General features: G+C 43.7%; 2 protein-coding genes across 2 annotated transcripts; both read right to left on the bottom strand.

The window, feature by feature from the left end:
• Positions 1-938: 938 nt before the first annotated feature.
• LOC147508557 (uncharacterized) lies at positions 939-1,346 on the bottom strand. Its single transcript, XM_086597263.1, has one exon. The coding sequence runs from the start codon at positions 1,344-1,346 to the stop codon at positions 939-941; it is 408 nt and encodes a 135-aa protein (XP_086453389.1).
• A 1,109-nt stretch (positions 1,347-2,455) lies between these two features.
• Positions 2,456-2,986, bottom strand: LOC147508558 (uncharacterized). Its single transcript, XM_086597265.1, has one exon. It carries the CDS (start codon positions 2,984-2,986, stop codon positions 2,456-2,458), a length of 531 nt encoding a protein of 176 aa, XP_086453391.1.
• Positions 2,987-12,961: the final 9,975 nt, after the last annotated feature.

Consider the following 12,961-nt stretch of genomic DNA (forward strand, 5'->3'; position numbering starts at 1 on the left):
GTTCCTCTTTTGTAATGTGTTGCCACCCCACCCTATTTAGTTACTGCCTTGTTTCACCGTGGCGTTCGTCCCCTTCCAATTTGCTTTGGAGATGTAGGAGGCCGCAGAGTATGCCCGGGCCACTCAGCGAGCCCCCCAAATTGTCCGTGGAGATGTCGAGGGCTCCTTAGTATGCCTGGGCCACTCAGCTTGCCCCCAAGTTGACTAAGGAGATGTTGAGGGCCGCTAAGTAAGCCCGGGCCACTCAGCGTTCTCCCAAGTTGGTCGTGGAGATGTTAAGGGCAGCTGAGCATGCCCGGGCCACTCAGCTTGCCCCCAAGTTGACTAAAGAGATGTCGAGGGCTGTTGAGTAAGCCCGGGCCACTCAGCGTGCCCCTAAGTTGGCTGTGGAGAGGTTGAGGGCACCTGAACATGCCCGGGCCACTTAGCTTGCCCCTAAGTTGACTAAGGAGATGTTGAGCTCAACTGAGTAAGCCCGGGCCACTCAGCGTGCCCCCAAGTTGGCCGTGGAGATGTTAAGGGCATCTAAGTATGCCCGGGCCACTCAACTTGCCCCCAAGTAGACTAAAGAGATGTTGAGCCACCGAAGTAAGCTCGGGGCACTCAGCGTGCCCCCAAGTTGGCCTTGGAGATGTCGAGGGCAGCTGAGTATGCCCGGGCCACTCAGCTTGCCCCCAAGTTGCCTAAGGAGGTGTTGAAGGCAGCTGAGTATGCCCGGGCCACTCAGCTTGCCCCCAAGTCAACTAAGGAGTCAACATTGATGTAGAAACCCTTATCCGCTGCTCTTGGCCTAACACACACATGAGCGAATGCACATTCATCAGATGGGAAAAATTGTCTATTGCTTTCATTAACATAGTAGCTAACTCAAAATAACATTACAAAGATTGAATGAAGCAAATCCAATTCTCTTTAATTAAAAGCACACATAGCAAAAGTTACTCATGGAATTCTTTCATCATCCGGATGTTCCACGGCCGCTTGATGTTCTCCCCTTGGGGTGTCTGCAGCTTGTAGGTCTGGGCCATCCCTGCCTCCACCACGGTGTAGGGTCCCTCCCAGTTGGGTCCCAACTTCCCGTCTGTCTCCTCCTTGGTGGCTGGGGTCACCTCCGAAAGTACCCGATCTCTAACATGAAATGTCAGTGGCTTCACCCGCTTGTTATACTGTCTTTGCAACTTCCGGTGATACTCTTCCAATTGGATGAGCGCAGTGTCTCTCCTCTCCTCTGTGAGGTTCAGTTCTTCGGCCAATATTCTCTCGTTAACCCCTGCCTCTACCGCCTTGGTTCTAGTCATCGGATCCATCATTTCCACCTGGATCACTACCTCCACTCCATAGGCCATTGCGAAGGGGGATTCTCCTATAGATGTCCGCGGCGTTGTCCGTTACGCCCACAGTAAATGATTTAACTCATTTGCCCAGCACCCCTTGCGCTCCTCCAACTTTTTCTTTAAATTATCCATGATAACTTTGTTGGAAGACTCTGCCTGACCATTCCCCTCAGGATTGTATGGGGCTGAAAACCCTTGCTTCACTTTATAGGCTTGGAGGAAGGCTTTCACTTTTCCCCCCATGAACTGAGTGCCATTGTCCGCGATGATGGTGTGTGGCAGCCCAAAGCGGCATATTATATTCTCCCACAAAAACTTTCTCACCTGTTCCTCTTTCACCTACTGTAGGGCCACACCTTCAACCCATTTTGTAAAATAGTCGGTCGCGGCCAGCATAAACCTCCTTTTGCCACTGGCCAAAGGCAGGGGCTCGATGATATCCAACGCCCACATAGCGAATGGCCATGGACTAAAGACTTTGTGTAATGGTTCTGCAGGTGAATGTATCAGCGGCGTAAAGGTCTGACACTTTCGGCACCTCTTGGAGTATTCAGTCACATCTTTCTTCATGTGGGGCCAGAAGTACCCTTGAGATAGCAACCGGTGGGCTGTCGTCCTTCCTGCCAAGTGGTTTCCACAATCCCCTTCATGAACCTCTCCTAACACCTCTCTTGCTTTCTGCGGCCCCAGGCATCTCAAAAGTGGTCCGCTGATGCTCCGCCGGTATTACTCTCTGTCTGTCAGAATGTATCTCCTTGACCTCTGTTCCATTCTCCTTCTCTCACCTTTGTCCCCTGTATCTATCCCCGATAGGAAACTCTTGATGGGTTCCATCCATCCATGCTCTTGTTCAATAGCTAGACACACATCCTCGTCCTCCGCGGTGCTTGGTTTGCTTAGCAGCCTGACATCAATAGATCTACCCTCTGTCCTAGGGAGTACCGCGGCCATATACGCCAAGGCGTCGGCGTGTCTATTCTCCCCCCTAGATGAGCAAAACTAATCTTTTCGAATTCCTGCCTTTTTTTGTACATCCTCTAGATACTTGGCCATCCGAGGGAACCGCACCACAAATCCTCCATTGACTTGACATATTACCAAATTAGAATCCGAATACACTATCAGTTCGCGCACCCCAAATCCTTTGCCAAATCAATCCCCGCTATCACTGCCTCATACTCATACTCGTTGTTCGAAGCCGCAAAACCCAGTTTCATTGATAACTCTAGGCGAGTATTCTCGGGGGTAACCAGCACCACCCCAATTTCGTTCCCAGTATCTGTAGCTGATCCATCCGCGAATACCCTCCAACCATTCTGCATGTCCCACGGATCCAAGGGGTCGTGGTTTTGGTCCACCTCCTGCTCCATAACCATCTCTTCCCCCCAGGTGGGGTCCTCGACCAGGAACTCCGCCATTGCTTGGGCCTTCTTGGCGGTCTTGGCTTGGTACTCAATCTCATAAGAGCTGAGCAGCACGACCCACTTCAATATTCTCCCGGATTTCTCGGCCTTCAATGCCTGCTTGAGTGGCAAGTTAGTCACTACCACCACAGAATGAGCATTAAAGTATGGTTTCAACTTCAGCGCTGAGAAGACCAGCTCCAGGGCATACTTTTCGATCCTACTATACCTTGTTTCGGCGTCCAACATTGTTTTGCTTTGGAAGTACACCGGCCTCTCTGCCTTTCCCACCACCCTTATCAATAATGAACTAATCGCACACTCTGACACCCCCAGGTATAAGTACAGCTTCTCCCTCTGTCCTGGCCCCGATAGAATCGGGGCCTTGCCCAAATATTCTTTCAACTCCTGGAACGCCTTTTCACATGCCTCGGTCTATTGGAAATCACTTGTCCTTCTTAACAGTAGGTATAAGGGTCGACACTTGTCCGATGACTTGGATATAAATCTATTAAGTCCTGCGACCCTTTCAGCCAGCCTCTGAACTTCCTTCACATTCTGCGGGGACGACATCTCTAGTAAAGCCCTAATTTGATCTGGGTTTTCCTCTATGCCACGGTATGTGACTATATATCCTAGGAATTTCCCAGATGTTACCCCAAATGTGCACTTCTCTGGGTTCAACATCAATTTGTGTCTTCGCAATATGGCGAATGTCTTTTTCAGCCCCTCCAAATGCTTCTCTTCAGTCATACTCTTTTCTACCATGTCGTCCATATAGATCTCCATCTTCTTTAAGATTTTAGCCTCGAACATCTTCTCTCCCACTCTTTGAAATGTTGCCCTAGCATTCTTCAGACCAAAAGGCATCCTGGTGTAACAGTACGTTTCCCCTTCCGCTATGAACGCCGTCTTCTCTTGGTCCGGGCCGTACATCACCACCTGATTGTGGCCCATCGATGCGTCCATGAATAAAAAGAACTTATGCTCTGCAGTTCGGTCCACCAACTCATCTATCCGCGGCATCGGGTAACAATCCTTTGTACACTCTTTGTTGATGTCTGTGAAATCCACGCACATTCTCACTTTCCCGTTCTTTTTAGGCACTGCTACCACATTCGACAGCCATTCAGTGAACTTACATTCGCGAATGATACCCGCAACCTTCAGTTTCTTTACCTCCTTCTGAATTCCTTGGGCATACTGTGGTTTCATGCTCCTCATTTTCTGCTGAACCAGGCGGGCCCTTTCCCGCATATGTAATCTGTGACACGCAAACTCCGGGTCTAATCCCACCAAATCTTTGATGGTCCATGCAAATGCATCGTTGTTCTCAGCCAACAAGGCAATCAGTTTTGCCTTTCAATCCTCTAACGAACTTGCCCCTATATTCACAAACCTCTCCTCTTCAGCCACTCCGATGCTCACAACCTCAATCTTGTCCACTGTCTTGCTCCCAATAAGCGGCCTCTTTTCTTTGGCCGTGATCTATAATTGCTATGCCAGACTGTCCCCTATCTTCGGCATCCCCTTACCAGGTGCGTGTACCAGACCCTTTGCTGTCACCTGGTGGAGGTTCTGAGCCGCGACCTGATCACCCCTTATCTCGTACATTCCCCCATTCATCGGGAAAAGGATCACCTGGTAATAAGTAGAAGGAATTGCCTTCATCTCATGAATCCATTTTCTTCCCAAGATCGCGTTATATTGCGAGTTAGTGTCCACTACCATAAACTTGGTGAAAATGGTCACTGGCCCCGCGGTCACTGGCATTACTAGCTCCCCCAAGGGCTCAGTCATGCTGCCGTTGAACCCGAACAAGTTAGTGCGTGGAGGCTTCATTTGCTCATTTTCTATTCCCATCTCTTCCATCGCACTCTAAAACAACAAATCCACTGAACTTCCGCAATCTATCAGCGCCCTCTTCACCATGTAATTCTCCATTGCTATGGTAATCACCAGGGCATCTTCGTGCGGCGAGCTCACTGACTCCAGATCCTTTGGAGTAAACTCTATCCTGTCACTTCCTTCGCTACTTCCTGGAACTGGCCGCGGACCGCTCACAACTTCGTTTATCTATTGCAAACTGGCTGTCTTCCTCACCTTATCCCTGTGGGCATTCCTCCCCTGCGTTTCTTCGCTGAATATAACATTTATTGTGCCCAGGATTCTGGCCGTGGCAGGAACCCTTTCGATCGGCTGAACTTCCTTGACATGTTCCTTTAGCTGTCCTCTCCCAATCATTCTCTCTACTAACCATTGTAAAGCAAAGCATTCATTGGTAGCATAATTCCTAACCTGATGGTACGTGCAAAATGACTTTCCCTCTATTTCCTTAGGCGAGCTCCGCGGTTCTTCGTAATGTCGCTGTCCTTTGATCAGAGGCAGGATTTCCTCCAACGGCTTGTTCACCGGAGTCAAGTCTATCTCGTGGTAAGGTTTTCTCTCCCTATACTCCCTTCGGGCTTGGTCCCTGCTGCTTTCTGCCTTTTGTGTCTCCCCCCTGTAGGTTCCTCCGTCTCGTGCCGCGGCCCTGTCTCTGTCCCTTCTATCCTCCGCGGCCACGGCGTGCACTGATTTGTTGGGTTTCTTGGGTTCCTTACTATTTATCCGCAAAATGTCCTCGTATCGGATATACCTCTCTACCTTTAAGTACAAAACATGCAAGGTGGTACCTTCAATCTTTGATACTGATTCATGTACCCTAGTTCCCTTCTTTAGTCCATGTTGGAACGCTATGACTGCATTGCTCTCGTCCAAACTCTCCACCCTTAGGGTCTCTTCCTTGAATATGCACAAAAAGTCTCTGAGTGTCTCCGTGGACTTTTGCCTGACATTAAAAAGATCAGCTACGTCCACCACCCTCTTCTTCTGATGGATGAAGTGATTCACAAAAGCTTGCTCCAACTCCTCGAACCTTTGTATACTCCACGACGCCAACCGATAGTACCAGTCAGATGCTCCCCCTTTCAGACTGGCGGGGAGCATCATGCACCGGAGGCCATCATACTTCGCCTCTTGCCACAGTGGCATCTGCTGCCGGAAGTAATGCAAATGGTCCGCTGGATCTCCTTTCCCATCGTACCTTTCAAACCGCGGCTGGGTGAACTTTTTGGGTATCTCCAAATTCCAGACTGAGTCAACAAGTGGATTCTGATTCAGGCTGTCCACCACCTTCTTGGCCGCACCATGTTTTTCCTTTTCCACCGCGCGGTTGGCATCTCTGGCTCTTTCGATCATCGCCTGCACCATTTCCATGGTAATACCTCCTGCACGGTCCACCCCGGCTTCCTGAGGAAGTTCCTCGCTTTGCATTTCTACTTCACTACCCGCAGGTACTGCGGTTTCCGCTCCTCTCTGAGTGTCTTCTCTTTCTCTCCTCAACTCCTCATTTTCTTCCCTAAGTCTACCTACCTCCTCCTGAAGCAACCTAGTTGCCTCAGCCACCGCATCTTCGACTTCCTCTTCCCCCACCTCTATGTTTTCCACACTCGCCGTTTCGTTCTGAACGGCCTCCTCCCTCGCCAGCCTTCCTCTGCCTCGTCCTCTACCTCTTCCCCAACCTCTTCCTCTCTTAGTTGGAGCCATGTTTCACACCTTCCCCTTCTTCTCAAATCGTGGACCTACCTCGTCCCCACAGACGGCGCCAAATGTATGCACACAAATTACAACCTCTAAGATCTTATGTCCTAATCCTCTCTCTCTCTCCACCTCCTTCTTTTTCTCTGCTCTACTGTTCCTATTTATATCCTCCTCCCTTCTTTCCTATCATTTGATCTCCCTCCCATCCTCTGGTCTACACTGGCACACTTGTCTTCTTAGGGTTCCACGGCCTTGTTGCTGTACCCCCCGTTCCTTTTCTATTAAGTTTCCTCCTCTTTGACTCTGACCGCTCTATTTCCACATGCTGCTGTACGGCCCGACCACTTTTACAGAGCCTCAATCCCAATCCGGTGTTTCGCGCCCTCTTTTTCTTATATTACTTTGGGCCGGCGAACATGCCACCTTAGTAGCCCAAAAAGGGGTTCATACAATTTACTTTGTTAACAATTCTTACTGTGAAGATATGTGTCTTAGAAAGTACTTGAAGTTAAAACAATGTTGAAGCAGCCTCATGGGATTATGTCATCTACACAAAAGTTAAGGGGGTTGATAGCCAAGTTAGCCTATTGAACTGACCTATTCTAACTATTCTTAATAATGTGTGAAAGATTAAGAAATTACCTTGACATATCTATGTTAGACACCATTGTCGAGACAGTAACTAACAGCGTCGATTACTTGGTGGAAGAGCTTTTTGCTATCGGCTTCTACAGGTTTCTCATATTTCATCATCTAACTCCCATATTTCAGTGTGGGGAGTAGTTGATGTACTTCTCCATTCACCCAAAAAAAAAAAAAAAAAAATCCCCCTGTCAAGGAACAAATAGTGTATATATGATTAAATCCACCACCACTATAAATGGGGCATTCAAATATTGTATGTTTGATTTATGTGGTCCAAAATATGTTTAGAAAATTATAGACGGTATTAAAAAAAACTTCCAAGACCACAAAGAAAATTGTTTTTCTACCTTGTAACCTATGGAAATGAAGTTAGACTCCAAGTATCAATCAAAATTACCAATTAATGAATCAATAGAATTACCAATGTGGGCATACTTACCAATCAAAAAACTTAAAAGTGCTTAGTTGTTAATCTTAATATTATCTTAGAATTATCTTGCAACCTTACTAATCTTAATGTTAACTATTAAAAATTCAACGTTTACACTCACCTCAACACTTAGTAAGACACATGATAAAATGCTTCTACAATAGAATTACCAATGTAGGCCTATTACTAATCAAAAATACTTAAAGCGCTTAGTTATTACCTTGCCACTTAAACGATATAAACCAAAACAATATCTACATCAATGTTTGCGTATAACCACACTATCAATCGCATTTTGAGTTGTAGCAAGTGATCTTAACATCAATCCTCACTCTGAATGCACAAACAATAGCTACAAATACTCAAAACAATTTGATATTCATTATTCTAATGCCATTTTTTAAGTGAAATTATTATGTCCACTATAGATGTGATATGTCCATTATAAATATCATATGTCCATTGTAGCATGTTACCAACATCCGTCATACAGTAATAGTAATCTGGAAAGGTAAACATGTTAAATCGGAGGGTACATACCATGACAGGTGAGTTGTTTCACTGGTCAAAACAAAAAATAAAACCAAAAACCCAAAAACCTATTTATTTAGAAACCATAGAAGAAAATCAAAACCTACTAAAAGAATCTTCAATGGAATTGCGTCGCTTGAGCTACTCAACTTTGTTGGTGCTCGAAGTTCCTACGTTCATTGTGTTAGCACACTATTAAAAAGGAAACGAACATGGTTAGGAAAAATAAATTGGGAACAAATAATGTAAAGAGAATTGAAGGTGAAGAACCAAATCATATATAGCTACGAAGGGTTTCTGTTATGCCTTATTTAGGCTTATGAGGCCCATAAGTCCGAAAGAGGAGGCCCATAGGACAGCAGTATAAAAAGAAAAAGAGGAGTGAAGAAGAGAGGAGGGAGAAAAGAGGAGGGAGAGGGATTTTTTAGGTCGTAACAATGGCGCCGTCTGTGGGGAACAGAACAAAAAGTTATTGTTCTCTACCGCATCATTTTGTTCTCTAACACCATCTTCTCTTTATGTCATTTTTGTTTTAACTTTTGTATCTGTTTTGATACATGAATATCACCATCAATGGCATACGGGTCATTGGAGAAGAAATAATTTCAAAACTCTTACTTCTTCTTTTATGGCTTCTTCTTCTGCCTCTCTTAATGAGAAAAAAGACACTCTTCTCATCCTCTGTTTTCTTCTCTCCGTACTCACACTTCTCTTTATTACTTTAAAGTTGCCAAAAAAAACAACTGGTAATGTCTGTATATTTTATTTCTTACAGCCCAAGTTCGTGTTGTCTTTGTTTAGCGTCGTATGGTCTTTGTTTAGCGTCGTATGGTCTTTTACCAAATACATTACATCAAATTCATACTTAAGAGGATATGTTGATTAGGCTGGAACATGCTATCTCAAATCCAGTTTTTTGGATAGTCGTTCTCCCTGATGGAGTCCAACACTTGTACCCATATGCTCATACAAAACAGAGTTTAGAGACCTATATTTTCTTAATTTCTTCAGTAATTTTTCTGAGGGGACATTTTTGTGCTACATTTTTTTTTCTTCCTTGGTTTATTTTATTGTAATTCATCAAATGATGATTTTCCTTCCCTTCCACTAATTGAATATTGTTCCAAGTGACATAAGAAGAATATTGGTTTCAGTTATGATCGATATAATCTAATCAATATTTGTGCTTCGCCTAAACTTTTTCTTTAGTCATAAGGAAAGCAATTGTCATATACAAAGGTCATGAAGTTCATAATCTCAATGAATTGGAATATGTAAATGGTGAAGTTTGGGCGAATGTTTGGTTGGTATGCATCTTTTCTCTACTAAATTTGATTGTTTTTTTATTTACCTGTTTGTTCATTCTACCATGTCAAATTCATTATGGAACTGTACTTGGATGGGTTCTCCTACCCGATCTAAGGTTTGCTTTCATTGTTTTTCTTTGATCAAAGACTAGGGGGCGGAGGTCCCCGGATGCGGCATGGTACGCCAGTCCGAATCAAAGATTCGGGGGCAGATAATAGTTGTCCTTGGACTTGGCATGATACACCGGTTTGAATCAAACACTTGGGGGCGGAGGTCCCCGGATGCGGCATGGTACGTCAGTCCGAATCAAGGACTCGGGGGCAGATAATAGTTGTCCCTGGACTTGGCATGGTACGCCGGTCCGAATCAAACACTTGGGGGCGGAGGTCCCTGGACGCGGCATGGTACGCCAGTCCAAATCAAAGACTTCGAGGCGGAGATAATAGTTGTCCCCTGGACTTGGCATGGTACGGTATGTCCGAATCAAAGGCGGAGGTCTCCGGACCGGCATGAAATGCGCCAATCGAATCAAAGACTTCGAGGGGCGGATAATAGTTGTCCCTGGACTTGGCATGAATGCGCCCGTTCGAATAAAAAACTGTAGGGTGCAATTCCTGGATGTAGCGTGTTGGGCAGTCCTAAAAATGAAAAAGGGGCAAGTCCTTGATGCGGCGTTTGGGCCAATCCGAAAAATGTAAAGGGCACGAATGTGTGTCCTAATTAACACTTGGGGGCAACCTAAGCAAGGAAAGAGCTAAGTATCCCTGAGGACCAGCAGTACTTGGGGGCAAGATGATATTCGGATCCAATAGTTACATTTATTAGTTGATCTCTCGCTTGTTTTACCAAACCAGCTGGCATCAACTTGGGGGCATGCGAATATAACAAATAGTCATATACAGATACTCAAGTATTTGGTCAAAAGGAAAGAGTGGATTATGAGGAAAATGGTGACTGGCGTTCATAGAGATGGAGGGTGTTCTCATATCACAATATATTCGTGTTTAAAATAATTTGTTCAAACGTGGAAACATATAAGAAGGGGCTTTCTTTTAAGGGGATGATTTTCTATGGAGCTTTTTCTGATTCGAAAACTTATAGTAACCTTCTTAAGTTAATGCTTAAGCTTAGGAAAGTGCAAGAAGTTTCAGTCATTTTCAATGAGATGGTAAAAAAAAATGAGTTTATTCCCACTCACGAAAACTGTAGCGCTGCACTTGCGCTTTATGTGGATGTTGGTGATCCTGATATGGTTATAAAAGTTTGGAAATGCATGCTTGAGAATGAAATGACGCCTGGTTGGGAGATAGCTAGAAACAAGCTTATTGTCGGGCTCCGTGACCTCAATAGACTCAATAGACTGCCTGCCCGCACGCAAAAATCTGCTAAAGATATGATAGAGAAGGGAATGAAGTTGCACTCTAAAACTTTGTCCAAGTTGAAACAGAGCCTTACGCAATTGGGCAAGGCATATGCTTACGATGAACTATTAAGGAAATGGAAGTCTAATGCTCATTATCCCAACTGATGGCACTTTTGTAAAATACATAGGTTCAGATTTTGTTATAGTGGGTTTTGGTCATAAATGTTCCTCATGAAGCTTGCTGCCTCCTGACAAAGACTTCAAGTTTGCAGATGAACAGACAATAAGATATTCAAAGTGCTACCCAGTGTATGCTATTTTCTTATCCTTATGCATAGTGACATATTTTGGAGCAGTTTGTCGTGATTGGTATTTCTGGCTATGTTGGTACATGTTGTCCTTCTCACTTCCCCATTTCCTCGAAGGAAACTTCTTCAGATGTTAGTGTTTAACATTATAACTTGGTTGTTGATTTCCTTCCGTCTTCATAGTTATATTAGTATCTGTTTTAACAGGCAGGGGTCTTCTAATTTGTTATCTCCTTAGCTTTCTAATGCATAATACACAATTCTAATGCATCATATTTTGATTGCATCTCATAAATGTATACACATACTTTTTTCATTATTTTTCTGATTGATGTTCTGCTTTAAACATATTCCATTTAAAGATATGAAAGGAAGCATGATTTGTCACATACCCTGGCGAGAGTCTCCAGGTCTTAACTGTGTATAGCATTCTATGTTTCAGTTTATATGGTCACTCCTATATGAATCAACTAAATAATTTCTTCGAGTATTTGAATTGAGTAGTTCTTTCATTTGTTTACATTTATATTATGATTGATTACTGAATGTTTGCACATCTGACGAATATGGGCTAGAATATACAGCTTTACCCGTATTATGAACTCCTTATTTAATCTGAACTCTTAAATTATGAGACCTCGTTAAGAGACTATAAAATCATTCAGATTGTAAGAATGTCAGATATACAAGCCAGTGCATCAATGTAATGGAAACATAGTCCATGAATATCAATGGATGAAAGCACTTGTATGTATACATATATTATTATGTAAGTATTATGGTTCACAGGGCTTGGAACCGGGTCTCACGTTTCTTTTCTTGATCATTTTCTGTAGCTAGTTTACAGTGAAACTGATAACTTAGAGAATCCGAATAGAAGAGTCACCTGCATAGAATTTTTAGTTATGTCAAACTTTATGGTCTCCTGAATCAAATACTTCGTTGGGCTCTTGTAAAGGATTCGTGTTTGCTTCTATGCCTATGCCTAACAGCCAAGCTGATGTAGTCCTCAGCACTCCGCCTTTCATTGCCAAAAGATCTAAATTTTGATAACTAGTAAATAGATCAGGTCATAGGTTGAAGAAGCAATTAGTAAAGGGATGTGGGAACTCATTTTCAAAAGGATTGCATGTGCAAGCTTTACCAATTCAGTAACACTCTGAGTCTTTGACCACAATTAGCTTATCGTTTACTCATTAATTTTTCTGCAACATGAGAAGTTGTTAGATGGAGTCCTCTCTTGAGTTAGCTCATTGTTATTGAAATGAGACAACAGAATAGCTGGTCTTTTGTCTCAGCTATGTAAGATCACTGCTTGTTCCTACTTTATTCCCTGTGTGAATGCTACCCCACATTTCATTTCTTTAGCAGTGTGAGGGTAATAAATAAGTTGGTCTTGGGCAATCATATGAAGATAGTAGCATCACACTAGTCTTGTGAGGGACGTTCTCTTTCAAGGCTGTTATTTGCTTCCTGTGACTTAACTAATTCTCTAGCTGCTAGTAAAAAACGTTGTTAAGTAATAATAGATAATTTTGTGTGGAGCTGGAATACTTGGTAAAAAAGAACTGTTGTTGTTAATGTAAATTGCAGTTCAGGTAAGTTTGGTATTAGGAATGAAGATAAGTGTACCGTGATAGAATTTGTAGAAGTGGAAATAGTAAAACGAACTCTGGCTTCTTGGCACCACGGGCCAAATTAACGGTCCGCGGTACCAAGAGGGGGCAACTGTTATGGCCTTATTTAGGCCTATGAGGCCCATAAGTCCGAAAGAGGAGGCCCATAGGACAACAGTATAAAAAGAAAAAGAGGAGTGAAGAAGAAAGGAGGGAGAAAAGAGGAGGGAGAGAGATTTTTTAGGTCGTAACAGTTTCAATGTTTCATTTTTAATACATTGTGTAGGATTCTGTTCCAGATTTATAGCAATAAGGAAAAAGATAAGCCATAAAGAATTATGCATGACATTTCTACTTCAAGAGGGGAATCTACTGTTTTATGAAGGAATATATCATGTTATCACGTTTAGCATTAATAAGTACCGAGATATGTTGATTGTT

This window comes from Coptis chinensis, chromosome 3 (assembly GCF_015680905.1).
Source record: "Coptis chinensis isolate HL-2020 chromosome 3, ASM1568090v1, whole genome shotgun sequence".
Taxonomy (NCBI): domain Eukaryota; kingdom Viridiplantae; phylum Streptophyta; class Magnoliopsida; order Ranunculales; family Ranunculaceae; genus Coptis; species Coptis chinensis.